The following is a 26,444-nucleotide window of genomic DNA, read 5'->3' as shown; positions in this document are numbered from 1 at the left end:
TCTTCTTTAGGGACGAAGCCCTAGTCCATGTGCATTGCATCAGCAGCCATCTGCCACAGTTTTTTTTTAACAGATCCGGCACACTTTATAAGCCTAAAACGGGAGAGGATTTTCATCCAAAACAAAAGGAGCTACACACCAGCCTTTTGAATCATATAAAACTTTGCGTTTGTTAAATGAACAATAAGTAGCCATCATATATAAAATTAAGCTGGATCCTGCGCCATGCTGTTCCTTAGCAAGATTAGCGTGTATTATAAAAATTAAAGCCTTTTTTCGGGCAATGAAAACTAAAGCTTGATTTGGACAGAAATGTTTGTTTTTTCCAAGAACATGCCGCTGCAGATGATATGATATATTTTCTTGGGTGTTTTTTATTTTCTGCTGATGATAATGGAGCTCACTCGTGTTCCCCAGACGCTCATTATAGCCTTGTCACAAAAGCCAACACAGCAGCTCGTGCGCATAATAAATTACTACCGCAGCTAACGTAGTGCCTGGATATACCAGTATACCACGACTTGATCAAGTAGTATGTCGGCGTGCGAAGCATCGTTGCCAATTCAAACCTGCCGATTCATGCTAAATAATTTTATAATCTGATCTCTACTGTCTACGGAGTTCGGAGAGCTCTTATCTGCTTCCAAAGTTGAAAACAGCCGCCGGCAAAATGCCGTTTGAAACGTTCACCGGTCGCCGGAAACGTAGCGCCCACCCACACCTGCATGCTCGACCTGCTTGCGCTTCGTATTCAAAGCATCATGTGTACGTCGGCCAACTCGTATGCTTGCAAGCGAAGTTAGCTGGGGTTCAGCCTCGCGTTCGCAGCTCGGCAGCTGCAGCGAGCGGAATCATGTGGGCCTGGACAGGAATGTTCTGGGAGGCTGCGATGGCGAATGGTTCAAAAAATTTCAGAAGCGCCCCGCCTACAGATCCCGAGGAAGCATTTGGGGCATGGACACAATGCTAGCTACCAAAAAGTAGGGGGGGACTTCATTTCAAGATCTGGGAATAAATATCTTTGCTGTGGCCCAGTTGACATCCAAAATTCGAATTCAAAACGTAGTAGCGGCACTACCAACTTTCTGTACAAGCTAGCTTCACTTTTCTTGTCTTGCTCCCCCTTCTTCTACTTCTACTTTGAAAAGCAGCAAAAGGACCGACATTGCAAAACAGACCCTACGAATCTTCTGTAATTACACAAAAGCCCTTCCCTCCCATCTCCCACCGTCTCCCTGTCTACCTCTACTCTTCCTCCATCTCCCGGTCTACCTCTAGAAGCCTAGAAAGCGCTGATCTCCGTACCTCATCGCCATCTCCGCCTCCGCCTCCGTCCGGTGACCCCGCTTCCTCTTCCTGGCGCTGCCCGCGCCCGCGCCCGCGCCGGCCACGGGCCTTGTGGCGTCGTAGAGCTCCGACACCAGCCGGTACCTCTTCCTCGCCCTCCTGTCGAGCTCGAGACCGAGCACCGCCTCCCGCTCCCGCTCCTCCTCCTCCGCCCACGCCGCTGCGCCCGCGCACGTGTTCACCGACCGCGGCGACTCCGGCGCCGCCCCGCCGTCGTCCCCTCCGCCGCTACCGCTGAGCTGCACGAGCAGGTCCGCCGCCGCCATCTCCGCCTCCGTGAACAGGCCCCCGAGCGGGAGCCCCGGGCCGCCGATCTCCCATCTGCCCGCGAGCGGCGCGCAGGCCACGGCCATGGCTGCCTGCCTGCCTGGTTCTGGTTGGTTGCTTGATTCCTTGGAGAGGAGAGAGCGAGGGAGGAGGGAATCCGAAATTCTGGGTGCTGGCTGGGCCGATCTGGAAGAAACGAGTTGGAGCCGGGGAGCAGCGCGCGGGGCTTTATAGCCGGACGGAACCGACTCGGTCGGTGCGGCCGGGTCGGATCGGATCCGCCCCCCCCCCCCCCCCCCCCCCCCCCCCCCCCCCCCCCCCCCCCCCCCCCCGCCGCAGGAATCGGAGTGAGCCGATCCGATTCGAGCCGAGCCGAGCCAAGCGGAGCGACGCTGGCTCGCGGGTTGCTGCCGCGATGTGGACGTTTGCGCTGGGCGACTCCCTGCTGCTGGCGTGCGGGCCCGGGAGGCGTGCGTGGGGTGGGGACGGGGCGTGGGGTGCGGGGTGCGGGGTCACCTGACCGTTGGGTGGTGGGAGTGGACCGGCGGGCCAACGGGAGGCTAACGTGTAGCGTGTGCGGCGGGCGCCTGCGCGCCTCGGTGCCTCGGTGGCGTCGTCCGGCCGGATTCGGGGCCAAGGAAGAGGAAGCAGTGGGCCGCAGGCGATTCCTCTGCGGCCTTGCGGGGGAGACGTGTGCCGCGACGTGATGGCGGGGAGGTGGTGGACGAGCGGCCACCGGTTCAGTTACTACTCGCTGGTGCAGTGGCGGCCGGTGCCACCTTGACGTTGACGGCCTATGCTTTGCCTTGCTTGTGTGATTGTGTCGCTGCATTCTGCTAATGGCATGAGAACCGTCCCAAAACCAAACCAAACAAATTAATTTCAAACCACACCAACCATCCCATTACTTTATATATCTAAATCAAACCAAGTGGTGTAAAAGACAAAAAGTCAAACTAAACTCATATCTCAAATCGGTTCTATACCATTTAAAATCTATTTCTATATATATCATATGGTTAGCTTTCGACGTAGACCCACATGTAGCTCTAGCAGTACCAATTTGCACGAAGTAGCTGACTGCCATTTTGAGACATATCTAACAAACTTCAGTCAAATTCTTTAAAATTTTAAGGTGTGAACGCGAGTTTTTAGTTTTAGGGTCCGGCTTTCGACGTGGGGTCCAAGTATCAATCTAGGCATGCTAATCTGCACGAAGTAGCTGACTGTCATTCTAAGACATCTCCAACAAATTTCAATCAAATTCGCTAAAATTTTAAGGCGTGAATGCGAGGTTTTAGTTTTAGAGTGCGGCTTTCGGTGTGGGGCCCACGTGTAGATCTAGGCACGCAAATTTGCACAAAGTAGCTGACTATCATTCTAAGACATCTCCAACAAATTTCAATCAAATTCACTAAAAATTTAAGGTGTGAGCACGAGATTTTAGTTTTAGGGTCCAACTTTCAACGTGTGGTCTACATATAGATCTAGCCACGACAATCTGCACGAAGTAGCTGATGGTGATTCTGAGACATCTCGAATAAATTTCAGTTAATCTCGCTAAAAATTTTAGGTGTGGACACGAGATTTAAATTTTAGGATCCGACTTTTGACTAGGTCACACATATAGCCATACTAATTTTACTATTGTTGAATATTTTGAATTAGTCAAACCAATTCCAACTGGCCCAAACCATTACAATCGCTAAACCAAACTAAACCCAATCATTATATATGTCACACCATTATCCACCAAACCAACCAACACCAGTTAAGACAACCAAACCACTAAAACCGATTTGAGACCAAACCATTCCAGGCTTAGCTGCATGCTGCATGCTGTGCAGGTTAAAATAGCCGGTATTAATTGTTTGCGGATAATATAAAGAGGAGTTCTCAGTTTCTACTAATAAGTTGGAGATGTTCCCACCCTAAAAAGGTACGGTTCGACAGTGCTGATCGTTCAAATTCCTCTGTTCTTAACCGCGGAAACCTCACGGTACTTTTTTTATCCAATTTCTATTGAAAAATGGAGAAATGATAGTTTGTAGAGCAACTCCAATTCATTCATGCTTTTTTTCTTTAAAAAAGGAACGGCAATGAATTATCTAACACCCCTATCCGGCTTCGAGGCAAGACTTAACATGGATGCTTAATATTTCTAAATTTATTTTGTAGATTAATTACATTATTCTTTGTGTGGTAGTAGGTGATGTGTCAATCGAAAACGAGCTACATGTGATAACTTTGTTGATGCCAAGATATGCATGCTTAATCTTTCAGATATGCTTACAGAAATATGTTAGTGTGTATATGTTTATATCCAGTGATGGAGGATGGAACAAAATTGAGGTATGGCGCAGCTGAACGAAAGGAGTGATAAGGTATGTTATATCACTTAGGTTGATGCCTAGAAGGCTTAAACGTTTGACAAAATAGTTCAGCCCAAACTCGATTACGTGCTTCCGGCAAAATTTAAGTACCTTATCCGGCGCTCCGTCACTATTTATATCAATTAATGTACACATGTCTGTATAAACATCTACTGCCTCTGTTTCAAATTATAAACGTTTTAACTTTTCTATATTCATAAATATTATTATGCATTTAGACATACCCTACGTCTAGAATTATGCACCTAGAAAAATCAAAACGACCTACAATATGGAACGGAGGGGTACTTATTTCTGTACTGTGTTCTGATAGAAAAAAATATATATCTTTACACGACAAAAGATAGCTTAACCAAGAAACCTCTGTTTTCGCAAATGAGGCCCCAGCAACAGATGCGCGGTTGACAGCGACCTGATCGTGGACGAGCAGCCACACAAGCGATCGTACCGTGCCTTGGGCAGAGGTTGCGTGAAAGTTAAGCGCTGAGCATAGGTGCCTGCGTGGCTTCCATGCATACTGCGGCGAAACTTTTGTACTGATATTTCTCTTCTGATAAACCAAAGATACTTTTTCTAAACCCAAAACAATAGCTACAAAGGTGACGTGCTGCCGTCAGTCCGTCGCTGGTCCCCAGCTTGTTGTTTTGCTTAACGAAGCCCCGGATTTGCGGGCCAAGCAGGTGACAAAGCCAGTAGCCAAAAGCTTCGTTTGCAGCCACAAAGGGATACTCTTTACGTGCCAAGTCACGCCATCACCGTGACGGCACCATGTGGGCTAAGCAAGCGCGCTGCGCGTAGCGCGCGCATGCACGCCGTGCCTGCTTCGTGCGCGGCTCGAACGAGCTGGCGGCGCGCACGACACGGCACGGCCGGGGAAGACCTTTGGCCCACGATTTCTCACGGCCTTACCCTCCTCCTCGGGGCCCCGCTGTGGAGAGGACTGGGCTCATTTGGGACAGAAGGCCCAGTTTATATCGAAACGGTCTCAGCCCATACTTTGGATCTCAAGCCTGGAAAGTAACTAAATCCAGTCAGAACACACAACACAGATGACATGTCATTGGAAGCTTGAGCTCTCAAATGAGCAATAAGATGATGTGGATGTCGCCTATACGGGACACACCAACCTATGCACAATCGCCAAATAGTTACGGGGTGTATTTCCCAACCTTGAAAAGGGGACCAATATGTTACAAAGAATAATGCCTGCGGCATACAAATGAATGTTGTCAGCTATTGGATTGAACCGCTAGAAAGATTGGCTGCCTAAGGTTACAAAGACGACAAAGGCCTTGTTTGGGAGCTAGGGCTAAAGTTTAGTCCTCTCAAATGGAGTGCTAAACTTTAGCAATGTGAGGTGTTTGGGTGGGGAGCTACTTTGATTGCCAAAAGACTCTTTTACCCCTCATTTACCTCCTCTCCTTTACCCATCCTCAGCTTCTTCCTTCAGTTTCTCCTCCATCTCCTGCTTTTCTTAGCGTGTGCACGAGCCGGATCCCGACCTCCTGCGTGTCCACCACCACCACCACCACCGGCACCGCGGGCCCGCTGGCCACCGCGGACGCTTGCGCCGCCGGCGGGGCCACCTCAACCACGGAGCTCCTGGTGCGACCGCCGTCCAGGGATGAGGACGATGAGGAGGAAGACGATGTGTTGCCGCCGCCAGTTCGCATCCGCTTGGGCTCCCGCGCTGAGTCCGTTGACGGGTTGGCCGTTGCCAGCGGCGGCGAGGGGGTCGGCTTGAGGGCGTACGTGCTGCTGGATGAGTCGACGGCGGGCGGGAGGCGCTGGACAGCTCCGGCTCCGGCGGCTTGGGCGCGCGGCGGAGGAGCCGGTGCAGCGGCCTGGGCTCGGATCCGACGGTGGCGGTGAGGATGGGGAGCGAGGATTCGGCCGGCCACCCCGGATCCGGCCGACCGCCACCGTCCTACTACTCCTCCCCGTCTCCCTCGCCGACGGGGAGGACGGGTTCGGTGGCGCCGAGAGAGAGGGGGTGTAGAGGTGGTGGGGACGAGCGGCAGCTGCGTGGCCGACGAGGCGGAGGCGGCGGGGTCGGGCGGATGGCAGCGGGGGTGCGGCGGGAGGAGAGGGAGGGAGTACGGGGAGAGGGACAACGGGGGAAAATTGGTACCAGGGACTACTTTTAGCCCCTTTTAGCCCATTTTAGCACCCCTTGGATGGGCTAAAGGATCTAGGGGGGCTAAACTTTAGCCCCCACCTTTTGGCCCTCCTGTTTGGGAGCTATGTTTAGCCCCCCCCCCCCTCCAAACACCCCCAAAATCAACATGGTGCTGATAGTGTCAGCTGATTAAATTCTCCGCAACCCCTAGCCTAAGAAACTAATAGTAGAATTGGCAGGGCCGACCTAGGGCAGGGTGTGCGGCCAACCCGAGCCCCCAAATCCCAGGACCCCACCCTAGGTGAGCTATTTCCCTGCTGCACAGGTCGCATGCAACTTGCATGCAGTATAGCCCAAGGTCGGTGACTTGGTGAGCCGTAATTATTTACGCATGCGGCAACCCGACAGACGAGTAGATGATGCGATCGAGGCGACCGATCGAGTGTTGATTCGTCTAATTGCAATTAGATCCAATTCCTTTGATCCTTTCCTTCGCTCAAGCCTGGTACTCCGTACTCGACTGCCGCCGCCCGCCGGTTCTCGGTTTGTTGCTTGCGGTTGGTGCTTGTGTCGGTAGTACTGACTACTCAGCAGGGACTCTGGACTCTCCTCTCGTGGCGAACAGCCCCTGGGTATGAACAACGCGGTCATGCGGAATGGTAGACAGGTGATCATCAATTCGCTTCTGTGATCAGGTGATTCGATTGCCAATTCCCCAATTCTCCATACCATTAATTATTAATTCACTATCATAAATTATTTAATCTCAACTGATTTATAACTATTGTGTATTTATAATAATTTCAGCACTATGGGATATTATGTCATCTAGAAAATATGAATCAGGTAACGAGAAAAGGAAAAGAAAAAGATGTGTGGATGAGTTGATAGAATCACAGAGAGGAGCTATAGATAAATTTTGCAAGAGTAATCAGGGCCCTGAGAGTAATATGGGTGCTTCGACAAATCTATATGAGTTGGCAATAGTTGTTGTGGATGAACCAACCAATGGGAATCAAGAAGAAAATGTTAACATTAACGTCGATGATAACAATGTAAGTGACTCTGAGAACACAGTAAATACATTAGATCCACATGCACAGTTTGCTAGTGTTGATGAGCAACCAGTTTACACTTCAGATATTTATGATCCAAAAAATTGGGATAATCTAAATAATAAAGCAAGAGACATATTAGTCGAGAAAGGACCTACAAGAGAAGAAAATATTGAATTTCCTCTAGATGCTGCCTCAAGACACTTTTCATATGCTCATTATTCTAGAAAATTAAGCAATGAAGAGGTACATGATAGAAAATGGTTAGTTTATTCAAAGTATGTTGATAAAGTTCTTTATTTCTGCTGTAAGATCTTCAATTCTAGCACTAGCAAGAGTCCTAGTTCCTTAGCACGTGATGGGTTAAGAAATTGGCGGCATATAAGTGAGAAGCTTAGAGAACATAAAAATAGTGTCGAGCATATTAGTAACCTCAACAGTTGGAATGAATTGAGAGCTAAACTGTGGAAAAAGGAAACAATTAACAATGAATTGCAGCAGCAAATCACAAAGGAGAAAGAACAGTTGAGGCAAGTTTTGTTAAGAATAATAGCCATTGTGAAATTTCTTGGTAAACGCAATTTAGCTCTCAGAGGAAGCAATGAATAGCTTTATAATGATAATAATGGTAATTTCTTAGCTTGTTGAGAGAATTGCAAAATTTGACTTGGTAATGCAAGACCACCTTAGACGTATTCAGAACAAAAAAATTCATTATCATTATCTCAGTCATAAAATTCAGAATGAGTTGATATCTCTTTTGGCTTCTGATCACAAGTTCTATCATAAAGGTTATTAAAGAGGCCAAGTATTTCTCCATTATCCTAGATTGTACCCCTAATGTCAGTCATCAAGAACAAATGACTCTATTAGTTCGATGTGTTAATTGTCTGATGGCAAGATAAAAATTGAGGAGTACTTTTTGGGGTTCTTGAAGGTGTATGACACATCTGGTTTGGAGCTTTTTGATGTATTGCTTGAATCTATGGAGTCCTTTGGTCTCAATATTAGTGATATAAGGGGTCAAGGCTATGACAATGGTTCTAATATGAAAGGAAAACAACAAGGGGTACAAAAATGGTTAATTAATATCAATCCAAGAGCATTGTTTATGCTATGTGCGTGCCATAGTCTAAATCTTACTCTTTGTGATATGGCAAAATCTAGTAGGAAAGTTGTTTCATTTTTTGAAATTGTTCAACGCATATATGTATTATTTGTTGGTTTAAAAAAAAGATGGAATGTTTTGCTCAAACATGTTCCTAGTTTAACTATGAAATCATTATCCAATACTCGTTGGGAGAGTCAAATCAAAAGTGTTACAACAATAAGATATCAAGCTACTGAGTTAAGATCTGCTTTGTCTGAGTTACATCATGCTTCTGACATTGAACCTAAAGATAAAAGTGATGTAAAAAAAATTATTTGATGCACTTGGTAGGTTTGAGTTTCTACTTGGTATGGTTATCTGGCATGATATTTTATTTGCTGTAAATAAAGTGAGCAAGAAGTTGCAATCGTCAGCCATGTGCATTGACTCTACTTTGAAGCAAATACAAGTTATAACGCAATACTTTGACAATTACAGAAATGAGGGGTTTTCTTCTAGTCTGATCATCGCTAAAGGTATTGCAACAAAAATGGGTGTAGAGGCATCATTTCTAGAAAAAAATATCGTGCTATGAGGAAGAAACAGTTTGATGAAAGTAATTGCTATGAAGAAATTTTTGAAACTGAGAAGACTTTTGAAGTTAAAAATATTTTTTGTTTTGGTTGATATGGCGATCACTTCTTTGAAGAATGGATTTGAAGAACTCATGGTGTTTAAAGATATATTCGGATTTTTATTGAGCTCAAGCACTTTGAAGTCATTAAATTTGCAGAAACTTTTTCTTTTGATGGTTCATCTAATGTTGAGGTATATGATCTTATTTCTGAATTAAAGATTATGAAATTCACTTTACCGGATGGCATAATGTTTGCAATGGAGATTTTCAAGCATGTCAGAGACGTAGATTGTTATCCTAATATCTCCATTGCTTACCGACTCTTATTTATTGTGCCTGTGACTGTCGCATCGGCTGAAAGAAGCTTTTCAAAGTTGAAGTTATTGAAGAACTATTTTGAGGTCAACAATGACACAAAAGAGGTTAAATAGTTTGGCAACATTATGCATTGAGAAGAAATTGTTGGATGAGATTGACATCAACCCTATCATAAGTGAATTTACATCGAGGAATGTTAGAAGAAACTTTTAAGGTTATATGTATAAATAATTTAATATGAATATTGCTTCTAGATACATTTTAGTATTTATTGGCAATATTTCATATATATTTGTTATAACGTTTATATTAAAGGGTTCCGAGTTTTACTTTCGCCTCGGACCTCTCAAATCTCAGGACCGGCCATGAGAATTGGCTACCTACAGCTAGGACCCCGGCCGACTCCCCGAGATACGCGGGTCCAACTTTCACCTGAACCTAAGCAAGGTCAAAATGTCCACCAGCTACAGCTCTGCTCTTCGATCACCAAAACGAAATGGTGCCGCATCAACTCCCGGTTCAAGCTTTGAATTCAAGACCCACAAGGATTACGGCAACATGGTGTAACAGCGCACGTATCACGGATGAAGCCCAGATCGAAATTCGGCATGAAGTCATGGCCACCATAAATACTTCAGTTTCTTGGCGCTCCCATAAGAGTCTTCGTTGATTACAGTGCGCTCCCTGGGCGGGGAGAGCCTTGGAAGTCCACCAGAAGCTAGGAACCCATGGTTTGCACTGCTTGTCTGGAGCTGAGAGCTCGAAGTCCTTCGAAAAGTTTCAGTTTAAAAGTCCAGTGCCCAGGCACAGCATCTATGCGAAACTCTCAAGGAACATTGCCCTTCGATCCTGGAATATGTCCCCTAAGGAATCCTCTGCACATTCCTTTGAAAATCTGGCTTGAAGCGCTTGTTTAAAATTTGGTGCCAATACAAGTGATAAATGGTAATTATACTATCAAAACAAATTTATACTGAAATAGAAGTTATAATGGAAAGTTTACAAATGAAAGACAATGACCAAAAATCTAATCTGCCATCATCACATACATACCAAAACCTGCAAAACCACAATTTGCACCAGCAAATATCCATGTCGAATGGTGACTGGAACATGGCATCATATTCTACATGCATGACCCAACCCAGCTAAGGCACCACGACTTCTCCTTATACACACTTAGCCTAATCTACAACAAGTCAACAACCTAGAACTAGTGAGTAGTGATGTACTATCATCACCACGACTTCTCCTTGATGCACACTTTGCCTGATCGGCGACGGATTGGGACGAACCGACGAAGTGACGAACGCGTTCGAGCATTTATTGGAAGGAGCCCGACCCGGAACCGATCCCTCACGAGGTAATACACTACGTTCTCCAAGGTAATACACTACGTTATCTTTGAGGTCTACGTTCTCAGTTGATTCTCGTGTATTCTTAGTTTTGCTACCTTCTCTATACATGTCAGATGTAAGATTACATAGTCTCCTAGTCGGTAATGTTGGAGTCTAACTCTTAATAAGATTTTTAAAAAACTTTTAAAGGCAGTTCCAACCCTCCACGTACGATGGTTTCTATAGCTTTGATTGCACTGCCATACATGACTTTTAACTTACGTGGCACTGTATTAAATGAGAGAGAATGGAGAAAGGAAGGAACTGGATCTCATGCAAGACCCAGTTTCAACACGAGAAACTATGCGTAGATAGTACTAAATTTTGCATTGGGAGATGGTAGTGTCTTCATAATAAAAAAAGAACAAATATAATTGGTTGAGAGGGGGATGATGAATTTATTATGGACCACACCAAGAAATTATAGGCTATAGAGTGTGATTTCTGAAGTAGTGTCTTGTTTACGTGGCAATATGGACACTACGTATAGATATCATGGGTTGAGACTGGTCTAATAATATTTTTATCTCGTTCCTTCCATATATATATGTACCAGAGGTCACGTCTCGCGTTAATAGTTGCGGTCAAGAGGGTAGTTCATCTCTTTTACTCTTTTTCTTAAAACAGGTCCAAGGGGTGTTTGGAAGCACTCCACTCCACAAAAAATTGCTTCACTCCACCAACTCTAAAAATTTCGCAGCCAAACGCGTCTAGCTTCAGCAACTCCAGCTCCAGGAAAAAGGTGGAGCAAGGGGGTAGATCCACATTTTTTGTGGAGTACCTCAAGAGGTGCTCCAAAAACCTCCTGTACAGACCTCCTCGTGGAGTTGGTGGGTATTTACCCACCATTGCCACTCGTTACACAGTACCGGTTCGTGAAACATAAAACTCCCGTTGCCCGTTCCACCCGCGCGCCGGCCGCCGCGCCGCCTGACCCGCCGCCGCACCGCCCGACGCGCCGCCCGCCCGCCGCGCCGCCCGACGCGCGGCCCGCCACCCGCCGCCTGACACGCCGCCCGCCACGCCACCCGCCGCCCGACACGCCGCCCGCCGCCCGCCACGCCTCCTGCCCGACGCGCAGTACGTAGAAGAGAAGAGGAGAGAGATGAAGAAGAGAGGAGAAAATAGAAGAGTATGGCATGTGGGTCCGTTAACAAAGGGTAAAATAGACCATTCACCGCAAGTGCTCATATTTTTGGAGCTGGAGCACTGCCATCAGCCAAACACGTGCAGGAGCTCTATGTTTTTTTGGAGTTGGTGGAGTGGAGCAAGGAAAGTGTGGAGCTGGTGGAGTGGAGCTGGTTTTTCTGAAGTGGAGTGCTCCCAAACAGACCCACTTGTCGACACGCCCAGCACGTTTAGCTTTGCTGTTGACGTGGAAGAGAGAGGGGAGGAGAGAGGTCGTTAGATTCGTCGTAGGTCGTATCGAGCAGGTTTTGCAGCCAAGGTCTAGTTTAGTTCACCCCCAAATCCCAACTTTAGCACTATGCAAAAAGAAGATTCCCCATCACATCAAACTTGCGGTACATGCATGGAGTACTGAATATAGACGAAATTAAAAACTAATTGCACAGTTTTGTTGTACTTTGCGAGACGAATCTTTTGAGCCTAATTAGTCAATGTTTGAACAATAATTCACAAATACAAACGAAACGCTACAGTGTGCTACAGTGCTAGCACAGTAATTTTGTCACTCCAAAATTGGCCAACTAAACATGGCCCAAGTCTATCATTACAAATTGTTTGTGAGAGCAGCACTAAATAGTGGGTTATGGTGGAGAGAGAATGATATGAGAATGGGGTCCACAAGGGAAATAGCAAATTGATAGAAAAGCTTGTTAGAAACAAACAACGGATCATCGTTCTATGAATTGGCTACTAATTTGCAAATGTGGCATTTCTAGGGGTGTTTGGAAGGAGGGGATTAAATTTTAATCCCCCGTCACGTCGAATGTTTGGACAGTAATTAGAGGTATTAAACCTAGACTAATTACAAAACTAATTACACAACCTCTAGCCTAAATCGCGAGACGAATCTATTAAGCCTAATTAATCTGGTTACTGTAGCACCACATTCGCGAGACGAATCTATTGAGCCTAATTAGTCATGATTTGACAATGGTGCTACAGTAATCAGATTAATTAGGCTTAATAGATTCGTCTCGCGATTTAGCCTAGGGTTCTTCAATTAGTTTTGTAATTAGTTTATGCTTAGTCCTCCTAATTAGTATCCAAACATTCGATGTGACAGGGTTAAAGTTTAGCCCCTGGTATCCAAACGCACCCAATAGACAAGGGCTTGTCTACTTTATTGGACCTGCTTTTATGGACGTCCACATCAGTGTGCAAGCGTGTTGTTGTGTGTAGCACCAGGCACGCCGCTAGGCTCGAACTGCGTGCACGGCACGTATGGCGGCAGAACTGTTGGGGAAACCTGCTGTGGCGTCTCGTCGAACTTTTTTTATTTTTATATTTTTTTGACGATTTTGATTTTGCAAAAATAAATAGAAAAATTTGCAAAAATGGAACTATACTGTCGGTTGAAACGGGGATAATGCCGCTACCGCCAGTTGACACGGCGGTAATGCTGCTACCGCTAGTTGAAATGACGGTCGGAGGGCCGGATCACTGCACAGCCTCTTACCGCCATGTGAAACGACGGTAGCATGTTACGGCCGTACGAAACAGTCGTATCTGGGCTACTGCCATTTAAAACAGCGACAGGCTCCAAGGGACTGATTTAGTTGGGTTTATTTGAGTGTGGGATGCTATAGCCGGCTGAAATGGCTATAGCCGTTTGAACTAGTTATAACTCTGTTTTAACTTTTATTAGTTATTTTTCATGTACTTTGTCTGATAATTTTAAAAGTGAAATATGTAGTTTCATTGCAATATGTAACTTCGTAATTTGAGAGAGGTAGAGTGATTGAACAAAATAATTGAAAATCATTTAACTCCTGGCCATTAGATACATAGCTGTTTCCAACGAGATTACAACAGATACAAACGAAATTCGTGCACAACACACGAACAACAACGACTCTACGGTGAACAATTAATTATAGATTGTAGTGGCATGTGCGGCACGGATGCTATCCTAAACCAGTATCGTTGCTAAACCTAGCATGCCTTAGGCAATTGAAATAGCCGGGGAAAGAGTCATGTCTACTTCCTAGTAGAACTGGCTCTGCGAGAACTGCGACGGCCCAGCTCCATAGTAACCAGCACCCCCAGAGGATGGCGGAGATAGGGGCGATCCTTGTTGTGGTGGTAGGGGCACTTACACCATGGATCGGTACAAATCAAGTCACCTATGATGTTAACCGCCCAATGAATTGCATCAACTTCAGCATCGTCGAAAGAGGGACACGTGCCCGAAGCGTGCCGAGGTTCGCACCCCGTACGGCTGACATGAACGACCTGTGAAGGCCATCCAAGGTAGGGTCGAGCAACTCGGGGGTCTGATACCCCTCTGCAACCTCCTCCGCCATACTTGCAACACGAATAATATAAGTACGCGATGAAATAATAACAGCGGCAAAACATTTCAGTTATTTCAAATAGTACACAAATGAAATACAATGCACTAGACATGAGATATTTAAAAGACAGCATAAATGAAATATTATACGATATGCAAATATTACAATGTTTTACTACTACAAGTTAGGTTACATTCCACAATCTAAGAAATACAGGAGTCTCTCGACATATAACAAACGTTACAAATTACATTACATATGACAAGGTTCGCCTAACGTACGAGTTCACAAACATACAACACAACGAGTTCACAAACATACAACACATGAATCACAGAAGCCCGTCATTATTGTTACATGCACGACGACCCCGACCACGGGCTTGATGGTCCAGCTTGGCTACTCCCGCCTCCATATGTCATTGCAGGGCAGTTCTTTTAGGTGTGACCGGCTTCATAGCACTTGGAGCATAGACGGACATCAGGACTGGCTTCAGATTGATCCATGTTGTTCCAAATACGTCTGTTCTTGCGTCGCCTGACCCCTTGGAACATTTCTGGATCAAAGTCAAGAATGTAACGCACGGCATTACCAAGATTGTTTATGAAGTTTCCTAGTAAACAATATCCATAAACCTTGTTCCTCCAAGTGTGCCATATAGTTTCCTTCAGTAAGTAACGTGGCACGAACCAATGAGGCTAAAGTCCCCCTGCCTCGTGCATGCAGCAATAATATGGGTGCAAGGCCTGTGCAGCAACTTTGGCTTCTAGCAAGAGCAAACACACCCTTCATTGGTGATGATGCACTCCTATGTGTGCTTCTCGTGCCTCCCCCCAATTGACCTTTGTCCCTACAAAAAACCTCGAACCGCCGTTCCACAACTCTCACTTCATTAACACGATGCTTATGAGCCTTCTTAATCGCCTCCTCCATGTACTCTGTCATCTTGTACCCATAAATTTTGTGATTGTCGCGCATTGAGTTATCAGCCATCTCTTACCTTTCCCTGAAGTACTTCATGGTGCGGTACAAGAAAAATTCCACGATATCAACAAGGGGCAGTCCCCGAACACTGCGCAGGACCCAGTTGTAAACCTCAACTAGGTTTGTAGTCATTATACCCCACCGAGCACCTCCCTCGTCATAGAGTAATGCCCACTTTTATTTCGGCTCATGCTCAATCCACTGTGAGAAGCTCCTGATGGACCTTCCCCGTCTTCGCCTGACATTCGGACCATCGAGTCCGATGTCCTCCAGAGACACGGGGTGGTTGGCCTTGCTGTTTAGCAGCCTCTTGCCTAGTTTTTCGAATTGTTTCTTTGTAAGCTCATCAAGTTTCTTCCACAGTAGGTTGAATTTGCTCTCCTGATTCTAGGTACATAGCCGCTTGAACATTTTTATAAGGGTCTTGTTCTTGAATTGATTATAGAAGTTTGCCCCCATATACCTCATGCACCACCTGCTCTTCATATCCGGCCATATCGGCACCTTGAAACGCTCCACACTGTCATTCTGTAGGTCTTCGATTGCTTGTAGAATGTCTTTCTGCCGATCATGAATTAGACAAACACCCTCCACATCCTTCACAATCATCTGCTTCACCCTCTCCAGGAACCAATACCAACTATCTTCAGACTCCTTCTCCACAAAGGCGATCTCCAGCGGCACCACCTGATTGTTACCGTCAAACCCAATAGCTGTCAAGATTGTGCCTTACCTTCCAGTCAGAAATGTGTCATCAATGCAAATGGCTGGGCAACATCGCTGAAAAGCCTCAATCCAAGGACCCAAGGCCAAGAAAGACCGCTGCAGGACCTGTTTGCTTGGAAACTGAGCACATGGATAGGCTTTCAGGTCATAGTAGCTTCTTGGGTTTCTCTAGCATATAGTGTGCAACAGGAGAGGGAGGTTGTCATACGATGCTTCATACGTACCCCACTTCATCTCCAACGCCTTCTGTTTGGCTCGGTAAGATTTGTGGTAGCTAATCTTGTACTTGAACTTCTCCTCTATAGCACAAACAATCGACTTGGGCTCGAAGCTGGGATTCTCCCCTATCTGAGGATACATGTATTGAGCAAAAAAATCAAAAATGAGGTTGCGATGTGTTCCTTCCAATTCATCCAGAAAGCATTGGTGATCAACCACTCTAGCCACCTCCCAGTAATCCTTCCACTTCCCCTTGTATGTGTGCACCCTAAACGGGCAATTGCTTCTCACACAGCAGACATCATACACCGTCGGAATGCTCTTCACCACCCTGAACTGCCGTTGCAAAGATAAACTGGAATATCACTTCACAGCTGCCTTTACCTCATCCCCACTAGGGTACAAAGCACCCACGCAAACCTCATTCTCCCAGTACTCCCAAGGCACATTTTCCCCTGCATTGGCCTATAGGGCAGAATGGTCATAAGTTGACTAGTTTCGCGGGACAGGGTAAGCATCTTCCTCATCTGATGAGTCATCATCCATGTCACCATTGGCCTCTTCTCCTTCCCTCTCCACCTGCTCAACTAACTCAGGGATGTCTTCCCTCTTATCAACCTCCCCATTTGGCTCACAGGTTACAACATCATCCTCTGCATCTCCCTCTTATGCCTCATCTTCTTCATTTGGACCATCGGTATTCTCCACACCTTCCTCGGCTTGAACTTCAGCACCTCCCACTCCTTCTTCCATTTGACTGCTAGATCAGACCTTCGTGAACGCTTGAATATACAATATGAGCGGTAAACCACGCTTCGTGCAACCATTTACATAAGCCCGGTAGTTCTGAGTTCCTTCAAGCGGAACCAGCTCCCAAAAGTTTATGTCAGGCCGTCACCTCACTACAACCCTAATAGATAAATCCACTTGATCTATATGAAGATCGAAAGCCTTACAAAGCCACTTGCATATTGAAGCCCAAATCCTCTCTCTTGCTCTTGGTAAATTCTTGCAGAATGGCTAAAATTCAGACAAATATACCCTTTCTGGACCATATCTAACCTCCCTCCCCCCACGACCATAGAACACTTGGAAAATAAACTTTTCGACATGCCTGCCAATAAACACGACATGAACAGTGGAAATTACTCTCAAGAACTTAAAATAGTTAACTCCAACGACACCTACACTTCAATATAAGGTACAAACATCTAACTCTATCATCGACAGTAATAACCATTTTAGAGTTATCCAAAATTATGAAATAATTCATTTCATTTTACTCGGTCAATATACACGATACTACCATAGGAAATTACTAATTATTACTAAATTAATCTAACCCTAAACAGCGGGTCAATATACACGACAAGAACAAAAATTCTAACTAAAACTAATAATTTCAACTACCCCTAAAACAACTACATTCGAATACCTATACATAATATAACCCTAGCATTGCAATTAATATTCATCTAAAATTAATCTACATAAATCAACAAACTAATTTTACTGTCAACTAAATACCTAAACTAAATCCACTAAACTGACTAAGCTACATTTTTCTATATCTCAAATCCACTAGACTAACTAAGCTACATTTTTGTATGTCTCAAATCCACTAAACTAACTACTAGACCTATCTACTACGAGCTAACCTAAACTAGGAGATTAGAAAAAATACCTCTAACGAAGTGAGGAATAGGACTTCAATCTCCCTTCCCCTCCCCTCCTCCCTTCCTTCCTTTCTTTCCCTTCTCCTTCCTCCCTTCCTTCTTCTCTCCCTCCCTCCCTTCCTCTTCTCTCACGCGGGCTTGCTCTCCTACTTCTGGGCGCGGGGGGGACCAAATGAGTGGGTGTGCGCTTGGGGGCAGCCGCGCCGCGCGTTTTAAAGGCGCTGGGGAGCTACCGTCGTTCGAACTGGCGGTAGCTTTCATGCTTCCGCGAGTTAAAACGGTGGGGCCTGCTACCGCCATCTTGAATGGCACAACAGCCTCGTCCCCTGCGTGCTAGAATCTGTGTGCGGCACGCCAGATGGGACGACAGTAAACGGGATTCCGCGCTGACATGGCGGGTGCGGGGAGCTACCGCCGTTTCACCCAGCGCTAGCTCCTCTTACTGCCGGTTGAGATGGCGTTAGCCCATTACCATCATTTCAAGCGACGGCATAGATCTATTTCTGCAAATTTTCATTCAACTATTTATTTATGCAAAATCGTAAAAAAAATATAAAAATAAAAAAATGTCCTGTCTCGTCAAACTCGGATCTATTGAGCCTTTCGACCGAGGTACCATCGAAGGGACGCCATATTCCCCCGCTCGGCCCACGATTTCTCACGGCTTTGAAAGTAAGCCAAGGCATTCGATTTTCGGTTCGGTACCTCGGTTTTTGAAGAAATTCGGTTCTTATAAAATAGGAACCGATCGGTTCTCAAAAATTCTCAGAACCAACCATTTCGGTTTTGGTTATTTCGGTTCAGTTCCGATTCTAACTGAACTAACCGAAATTTTTCAAAAGAGGTCAAGACAACAATAAATATATGTGTTCTAAGGCAAATTTATGCAACACTATATCCATTTTCAATAGTCATAATTTATAAGGGACCATAGCAATATAGTAACACAAATATATAGTAATTCAAATATGAAACACCGCACATAAACCAAATATAATCTTACAAAATACAAGTGAAGTATAATTCATGTAATTTGGTTCCTTCGGTTAATTCGGTTAACCGAGAGTAGGAACCGAGTTTTCTTCGGTTATTTCGGTTCCTCAATACCAAGAACCGAGTAAGGAACCGATTTCGGTCCGGTTCTTTCGGTTTCAGTTCCGGTTCTCTCGTTCGGTTTTTCGGTTCCGGTTATTTTTGCCCAGGCCTATTTGAAAGGAGGAGGGCAGCCCGCGTGCTAGATGGGAGAGGAGTGTGTGTTGGATTCTGCGGAGCTGGGCTCATTTGGGATGCAGAGTCCAGTTTATATCGAAACGGCTTCAGCCCATACTTGTCGATTAAGCGATCTCATTATAACTGCTACGAAATGCTAATTTAGGAGCGGTATAAAATGAAGGTAGGTGAAGAAAACGGCGGCCATGTATCTACATCCAATGCAGCAAGAAGTATACTTTGACCAAATACGCATACTACTTTAGCATAAACATAATCCAACAGACCACGGAACAGTTTAGGTGTAAATATTAATAAACCATCAAAAAGACACGAGTATGCTAGTGGCAGCTTCTAACCACGACCAGGCCAACCTTGCAACCAACAAACAACTCAAAGCAAGTATATATAGACAAATTGCTCCTAAATGCAACAACCACAGCTCAGGTTAAGCACCAGTTATATGCAGCAAAATCATTCCCAAAGTCGCTCTTGTCCCCAACGCTACTTGGTCTCCCCGTCCAATCATGGGAGGCACCTCGCTTTCATCCACCGGGGCAGCAGCCACCCTCCTCCTCGTCCTCCTTGCAGCAGCTCTACGCCATGGCACCGGCGCGACGGAGTACACCGTAGGCGACTCCGCCGGGTGGACCATCGGCCCCAACTACCTCACCTGGTCGCAGAAGTACAACTTCACCGCCGGCGACACGCTCGGTACGCTGCACATTTCTGCCAAAAAATCGTTAGCGCTGGCCTGCCTGCTGCTGTGCCTGTGCGATCTTGGCGACCTGATAGCTGATACACATACAATCGATGGCAGTGTTCAACTACGTGGCGGCGCAGCACAACGTGTACCGGGTCACGCAGGACGCGTTCCGGACGTGCGAGCCGCCGGCGGCGAACCAGACGATGGGGTCGTGGGAAACGGGCCGCGACCGCGTCGACCTCCCCGTGCCGGGGGACTACTACTTCATCTGCAACGTCGCGGGGCACTGCCTCGGGGGCATGAAGTTCGCCGTGGCCGTCGCCGCGCCGCCCCCTCCGCCGCCGCCGTCGCCTCCCCCGCCGGCCCTGCCGCTGCCGCCGCCGCCCGCGAGCTCGGCCGGCGTGTCGTGGATCGCACGGCGGCGGCCCGCGTGGCCGGAGCTGGTGCAGCGGCGGATTCCATGCCTCGCCGTGATCGGCCTGCTGGTTCTCGCTTGATAGATTGGTAGGGGGTTGTTGTGCTGATTTTTTTTTCTTTCGGTGATGGTTGACCTGGACCGTTTCTTGGTGTTGGTTGGTTTCTTGGTTGGAATGTGGTAGCTGTGCATGAGTGCCTACGGTTGATGGGGAGCGATGACTCCGTACTGGAGTGGAACGTGGCAACGCATTGCTCTTTCCTCTTTGTGTCTTGTTATCCATGTGCAGTGCAAACGTAGTCGTTCGACTGTTATTTAGTGGCGTCAACTCATCGGAATATTTCGCCAAGAATTTCGCACTAGTATAACACAACAAGTGCTATTTCTTCTCGGGAGGAACCTACAGGCTACAGTAGTCCTAGTTGGAAAAGTAAGTATTCCAGTTTCCAGACGTGCAATATTTAGGTCTCGTTCGTTCGTTGCGGATTTGAAATAGGCCCAGAACTGTTCTGGTTGGAGAAGATTCGATTGTTTCTGTTCCAAACCTCAAGAGGTGGTGAACAAATCCGAGCCTCGAGGCGTACGAAATGGTCGAGACGGGTCAGACTCCATTCCCCGTCGGCTTTAACCAAACGGCCATTTTGTCGTGCGCTGTATTCAAAACCAGCCAGATCAATCCGCGCGGAACGGGCCTCATTATAGGCCATTCCGTAGTAACCAAACAAGATCTTAGTTAGTATTCCCTCAATTCCATATTGTAAGTCATTTCAAGAATCTTAGAGAGTCAAAATATTTCAAGTTTGACCAAATTTATATGATAATATAATAATATTTATGATGTCAATTAAGTATCATTAGATTCTTCATCAATTATATTTTCATAGTATACCTATTTGATGTTATAAATCTTTATAATTTTCTTTATAATTTTGATCAAACTTGAGGTGCTTTAACTCTTCAAGATTCTTGGAATGACTTACAATTTGGAATGGAGGGAGTAGGAGCTATTCCTAACAAAGTACTTATAAAGCAGAACATATAAAGGTTTATACATGGACACGACGACCTTGCAGTCCCAAACCCAAAAACAAATGGCACAGACAAGCAAGCGCACACCTCGACACTCTTACACGTACATGCAGTTCATGCAAGGATCTGCTAGCTGCTGTAGTATATTAATTAAACGAGACGACAACGAATAACCGATGAGCAGAGAAATCAATTGCAGGAAGCAGGGCTGCCTAATCTCCAAAAGCTTCTCTCGCCGTTCGCACGCGTGCTCACACCGTGGCGCTGGTGCTCCTGAAGGAGCCGAGCGCCTTGGCGGCCTCCCCGCGCAGCACGAGCTTGTGGTACAGCGCCGCCGCCGTTGCCCCGATCAGCGGCCCAACCCAGAAGATCCACTGCATGATGCATGGACGATTAACTTCGAATCTTTTTGTGCGTCGTCGTAGTGTGGGAGAAGATAAAGTAGCATGCACAGGTTTAATTTTCCCAAGGATTGATCTTACGTGGTTTTTCCATGCCTCGCCGAAGATTACGGCGGCGCCAAGGCTCCTGGCCGGGTTGATGCCCGTGCCGGTGATGGGGATGGTCGCCAGGTGCACCACGAACACCGCGAACCCAATCGGCAGCGGCACCAGCACCTGCACGGCCACTCGTTCCAGGTCAGCACATTAATTGATTACACTATTAACTTGCACTTTTGTAACAAGATTAAATGTACAGATGGAGAGGAGATGCGCTCGTACCGGGATGAATGAGTCTCGCGCGGTGCGCTTGGGGTCGGTGGCGGAGAAGACGGTGTAAACGAGGACGAACGTGCCCATGATCTCGGCGCCGAGGCCGGCCACGACGGAGAAGCCGTCGGCCACTGAGTTTGCGCCGCCGCCGAGGAGGCTGTACTGATCCCCCGTGATGCCCTTCACGATGGCCACGCCGCAGATGGCGCCCAGGCACTGCGCCACGATGTACAGCACGGTGCGCAACAGCGACAGCTTCCGCCCCACGAACAGCCCGAACGTCACGGCCGGGTTGATGTGCCCACCTGGTCCCATGTCCCATGCTCGCGTCAATTCATTTCGATTCGTACAGCAGCTAGCGAGCGCGTCCATGCACGCACATTGCATGCTACAGTACCTGAGATGCCGCCGATGCAGTAGACGAGGATGAAGATGGTGGCGCCAAAGGACCAGGCGACGCCGAGGAATCCGACGCCGTTGCACGCCAGGGCCTTGGACTGGTCCTTGTACCCGATGACGGTGGCGATGCTCACGTAGAGGAAGATGAGGGTGGCCACGAACTCGGCGATGAGCGCGCGGTACAGCGACCACTTCATCAGCTCGCTCGTTTCCAGGAGCGGCGCCGGCGGCGGGTCCCAGTACGGCACCTTTTGGGGGCCCGCCGCCTCGGTCGTCTCGATGCTCACGTCCTCGATCGGCATGGCTCGGTCTCCGTAGCTTCGACTGTTAACTAGGGTTACTTCTTCGGACGCGCGGAGGATAAGGCAATGGCCGTGGTTTAAATAGGGAGGCCAGGGACCGGAGGAAGAGCTCTGAACACGGCCGAAGAAGATCTTTCAAAAGATTATATTCCTTCCTTGCGACCCACCGGTTGCCATGAATTTATCCATCTTTTTCCGTACTTCGCTAGAATTTCAAAATAAAGATGGTGAAGTTCGATCGCGTCCAAGTTGCTTTACACATATATGGGCTGACGTGAAAACCACACGATTGTTGTGCACGTTCCGCACAGGGTTTGGTGTGCACGTTGCGCTTGTGGTAAGGTGTCGCTGCAAATAAACTAAAATTACAGCGTTGCAAATTAAACAGAGTCTTTCCAAATACTTCTTTCTCATTGATGGAGAAGAGAGAAACTCCTTCCATCTTAATTAGATCCCATCGCTTCTTTTTACAACTGAAATTAAAGGGCGGTTGCGTGTCTGATTGTTTTGGTGACTGGCCGGTGGCAAAGCTTTGCTCTGTGCCTCAGTGCTTCAAGACCCCAGCGACAGCAGCCGCAGCAGCGCAGCACAGGCGCGGGAGGCCAGCAGCGTCCCCTTCCGGCAGGCGCTTTTCCCCGCTTCACCCTTGCCCGATCGAGTAGGAGGGCCGGATAGGATGGACTGATTTGGCAAGGATCCTCTTTGCTTGCGCGAGCGCGCTTGCCCAGCAAAGTAGATCTCAATGCTGCTACAAAGCATATCCTTTCCCCGCAAGGCTCGGGAAATTAATAAAGCCGGCCGGGGATCGGATCGGATCTCTCCGGAGGCCTCATGCATCAAGCAGGGTATCTCGCTGTAGCGGTGGGGAACAGCTTTGGAAAAAATTACTCCTTTCATTTCAATTGTACAAATTGTAAGTTGTTTTGAGTTTTCTAAATTCATAGATGTTGTTATATTTAGATATAGTGTACATCTAAATATGTAGCAACATCTATGAAATAAAAAGGCTAAAACGATAGTTCCCAACTAATAATGCACCGTCCACGCGAACCCATGCACCGTACCACAGCGACAGGTTGCCACGCCGTCGAAAAATGACTGGCCCGATGAAAACACGCATGTGTAGTTTCGTTTCGTGTATGTACGTTTCACCTGGATCCACGTCATGTGACACGCGCCACGCCTGCAGTGGATATTTCGTAGTACTTTCCCAAATAAGGCCAAAACCTTCATCATACGTATACAAATTAATGCCTTCAAACCTTTGGCTTCCATATACATCCGTCGTCGTGTCAAATCGTACTGCCATGGAGATCGTACGAGGCTGCTGGACCTCGCTAGTCAGCAGACTAGCTAGAGCATGATGCCAACAGGAAACGTCCATCCAGGGAGCCCTAATCAACAGTACACTGCTCTGGCCAGCTAGTGTTCTCTCTAGCGACCGACAGCGATATACTCGACGTAAACAGTATATAACACACACTGCAAACTAATTTGATTTTCCTCGGCCTATCCCCTACAGGTAGGAGGATGCACGTATATATGGCCTGCCATTGCCAGCCTTTTTCCAGCATCGCCGTCGCGTCCGGCTGCGGCGCGGCCCACGTCGCGCACGCCTGGCATTTCGTCTGTCGCGCGCGCGCGCGTCGACGTCGCCGCGCGCCTCCGGCTGAGTCCGCGCCAAGCTTGGCGTTTCCCCGGCGAGGAACGGAGCCCGGGGGCCACCGCGACCGCGGCGGGTCCGTCCGGTTGCGCGGGGTTCCGCTGGCATCGACCGGAACCGATATTTTGTTCCGCTCGCGCTCCGGTCCGCGCCGTCGCCGTCGCCGATCGCGAGCACCCACGCGACGACGCCGATCCGTCCGTTGTTTGCATCCCGGAATGCGCGCTCCGGCCGGATCGGGTCCAGCCTAGCCTATCCGATCCGGTGCTCGCGAGCAGTGGGTGGCTGCCGTGCCGTGCGGATAGAGCTGATGATGAGCATGCATGCATACGGCCATACAGCGCGACTAGCCGATACTACGTGCGGGGCTCAGTTTCTTCCTACGATTTATACTGAACTGTTTTGTGGGGTAGTGGCGTAGTGGTAGTAGTCAAAACTAAGGTGGCGCCACGTGAATATACTGGTGGCAGAGGCCTTTGCATTGGAGCCGCGCACTAGCGCACATGCTCCAGAACCCAAGCTGCGCCTCCGCGATGTGCAGAAAAAGGTGCATTCGTTACTGTGCCATCGCTTTTGTTTCAGTGCAGGACTGCTGATCAGCTGATGCGATTTTTACCCCCTGCTGCGCTCTTTCAAACCATGTGCGTGAGGCCAGGGGTGTTAAGATTCCATGGACAGTCTAGTTCGTGTCACGTAAGATTAAATATGAGCTAATTATAAAAATAATTACGAGATAAATCTATTAAGTCTAATTAATCAATCATTAGCAAATGGTTATTGTAGCATCACATTGTCAAATCATGGATTAATTAGGATTTATAGATTCGTCTCGTAAATTAGTCTCCATCTGTACAATTGGTTTTGTAATTAGTTTATGTTTAATACTCCTAATTAGTATTTAAACATTTGATGTGACGGAAATTTTAGAACCTCCTGAAAAACCCAAACACCTCTTAGTCGTCGTTCTCCGGCCGGTCCGGTACACCGTACACAAGTACTACATGTGAAGGATTAACCACGCCAACTTCTTCCGTTGAACCAACTCTTTTTTGCCAGCGTCACTTATTCGTAACAAGAAGAATCACCAGTAACTGCAACTATGTATAACTGGTGGGCTCATCGTTGGCCTTAGCCCTTTGGGCAGCAGTTCCTTCCAGATAGAGTTAGGTGCCGTCGCGCAGATCAATGGCGGGGAAGCTCGCTGCTCGCTGGTGGTAATGGATATACATTTTCCACGGTCCACCTCAACCCTATTTATTTTTAATTCAAAATTATATATTATTATGACTCGATCCTTATTAAACCTGATCCTCTAGACTAAATTAGAGGATCTTTTACCATCCTGGATACCGTGCAAGCCCGGCCGGCCTCACGATTCTTGCATTCGTCCGGGCTGTACCTCCTCCGACTGTGGCATCGTTTGGTCTGCCCTTGCCCTGCAAGGCACCGCGCCGCAACCTGGACCTGAAGGCATACAAGATAACGTAGTACGAATGTGGTGGTGCGCCAGTGGAGGTGCAAGAAAATTTTCTCCAGACTTGCCGAATTTGCCATCGACGAGGCTATCCTATCCAGGTCGACATCCAACTCTCGAGCACATGCTCTTGTTTCATTATCAGAACAGAGATGATGAACGGCATTACCAGGCCACTGTTTCATATAGCAAGTCAGCCACGTAGTTTTTTTTGGGTCTCCTCCTCTCTTTTTTTTGCCTCAGCCCCCAAAAGGTTTTGATCGAGGGATCTAGTAGGGTTTAGGCCGTCTTGCTTTTTTTTAGAGGGTACAAGTAACCCACACCACCTACGCACTCCACATCTGGGCCGTCTTGCTTGATGGCGATGATGAATGAGTTGGACTGTGTTTTGTGTTTTGCTGGGCTTCTCGGCCCAATCTGACTTCATCGGTCGGCCTCCTTTCTTTAACGTTTCCCTTCTTGCGCCTTTGCCATTCACACTTTTGTGCCAGGGCTTCTGATGGGCCTCCAAGTTGAGGGGGTGACGGCCCACGCTCTTCACATGAGTGATTGGCGGCCCAACAAGTTCAGCTACAAAAGCGTCTTCCGAGTAAATTCCACGCTATGCCGACACAGCATTTGTTTTCGCAAAAAAAAAAAAAAGATGCAGCTGTATTCCTCAAAAGCAAAAGAAGGTGCAACATTTGTACTAGACCACACTAAGCTACACGAGCTCTCTGCACCAAGATATACGTATACACCATTAGCCAGGGTGTGTGGTACTCTTTGTTTTCGCGAGTAGGTTGTGTTTTGTGTACTACTCACAAGACGTGTTGGAGTCGCGC

General features: G+C 47.2%; 3 protein-coding genes across 3 annotated transcripts; 1 reads left to right on the top strand and 2 right to left on the bottom strand.

Moving 5' to 3' along the window:
• Positions 1 to 971: 971 nt before the first annotated feature.
• Positions 972 to 1,799, bottom strand: LOC117843170 (uncharacterized). The gene has a single exon (XM_034723729.2). The coding sequence runs from the start codon at positions 1,698 to 1,700 to the stop codon at positions 1,275 to 1,277; it is 426 nt and encodes a 141-aa protein (XP_034579620.1). The 5' UTR covers positions 1,701 to 1,799; the 3' UTR covers positions 972 to 1,274.
• Positions 1,800 to 19,341: 17,542 nt separating this feature from the next.
• LOC117842432 (mavicyanin) lies at positions 19,342 to 20,354 on the top strand. The gene is made up of 2 exons (XM_034722888.2): positions 19,342 to 19,633; positions 19,740 to 20,354. Exons 1-2 carry the CDS (start codon positions 19,447 to 19,449, stop codon positions 20,120 to 20,122), a joined length of 570 nt encoding a protein of 189 aa, XP_034578779.1. The 5' UTR covers positions 19,342 to 19,446; the 3' UTR covers positions 20,123 to 20,354.
• Positions 20,355 to 21,045: 691 nt separating this feature from the next.
• LOC117842431 (probable aquaporin PIP2-7) lies at positions 21,046 to 22,546 on the bottom strand. Its single transcript, XM_034722887.2, has 4 exons — positions 22,180 to 22,546; positions 21,792 to 22,087; positions 21,552 to 21,686; positions 21,046 to 21,443 (listed from the first exon to the last, which is right to left on the bottom strand). The coding sequence occupies exons 1-4, from the start codon at positions 22,481 to 22,483 to the stop codon at positions 21,321 to 21,323; spliced, it is 858 nt and encodes a 285-aa protein (XP_034578778.1). The 5' UTR covers positions 22,484 to 22,546; the 3' UTR covers positions 21,046 to 21,320.
• Between the last annotated feature and the right edge of the window lie 3,898 nt (positions 22,547 to 26,444).

Source organism: Setaria viridis, chromosome 2, assembly GCF_005286985.2.
Source record: "Setaria viridis chromosome 2, Setaria_viridis_v4.0, whole genome shotgun sequence".
NCBI classification, from domain to species: Eukaryota; Viridiplantae; Streptophyta; class Magnoliopsida; order Poales; family Poaceae; genus Setaria; species Setaria viridis.
The sequence above is the reverse complement of the archived record's forward strand: the minus strand, read 5'-3'. Positions and strand labels throughout refer to the sequence as shown.

Coding starts and splice junctions, on each gene's coding strand:
- LOC117842431 (XM_034722887.2), bottom strand. CDS start 22,483: ATGCCGATCGAGGACGTGAGCATCGAGACGACCGAGGCGGCGGGCCCC. Junction 21,687..21,791: donor CGCGAGACTCATTCATCCCG/GTACGAGCGCAT, acceptor GTGGCCGTGCAG/GTGCTGGTGCCGCTGCCGAT. Junction 21,444..21,551: donor GCGAGGCATGGAAAAACCAC/GTAAGATCAATC, acceptor TGCATCATGCAG/TGGATCTTCTGGGTTGGGCC.
- LOC117843170 (XM_034723729.2), bottom strand. CDS start 1,700: ATGGCCGTGGCCTGCGCGCCGCTCGCGGGCAGATGGGAGATCGGCGGC.
- LOC117842432 (XM_034722888.2), top strand. CDS start 19,447: ATGGGAGGCACCTCGCTTTCATCCACCGGGGCAGCAGCCACCCTCCTC. Junction 19,634..19,739: donor CACCGCCGGCGACACGCTCG/GTACGCTGCACA, acceptor AATCGATGGCAG/TGTTCAACTACGTGGCGGCG.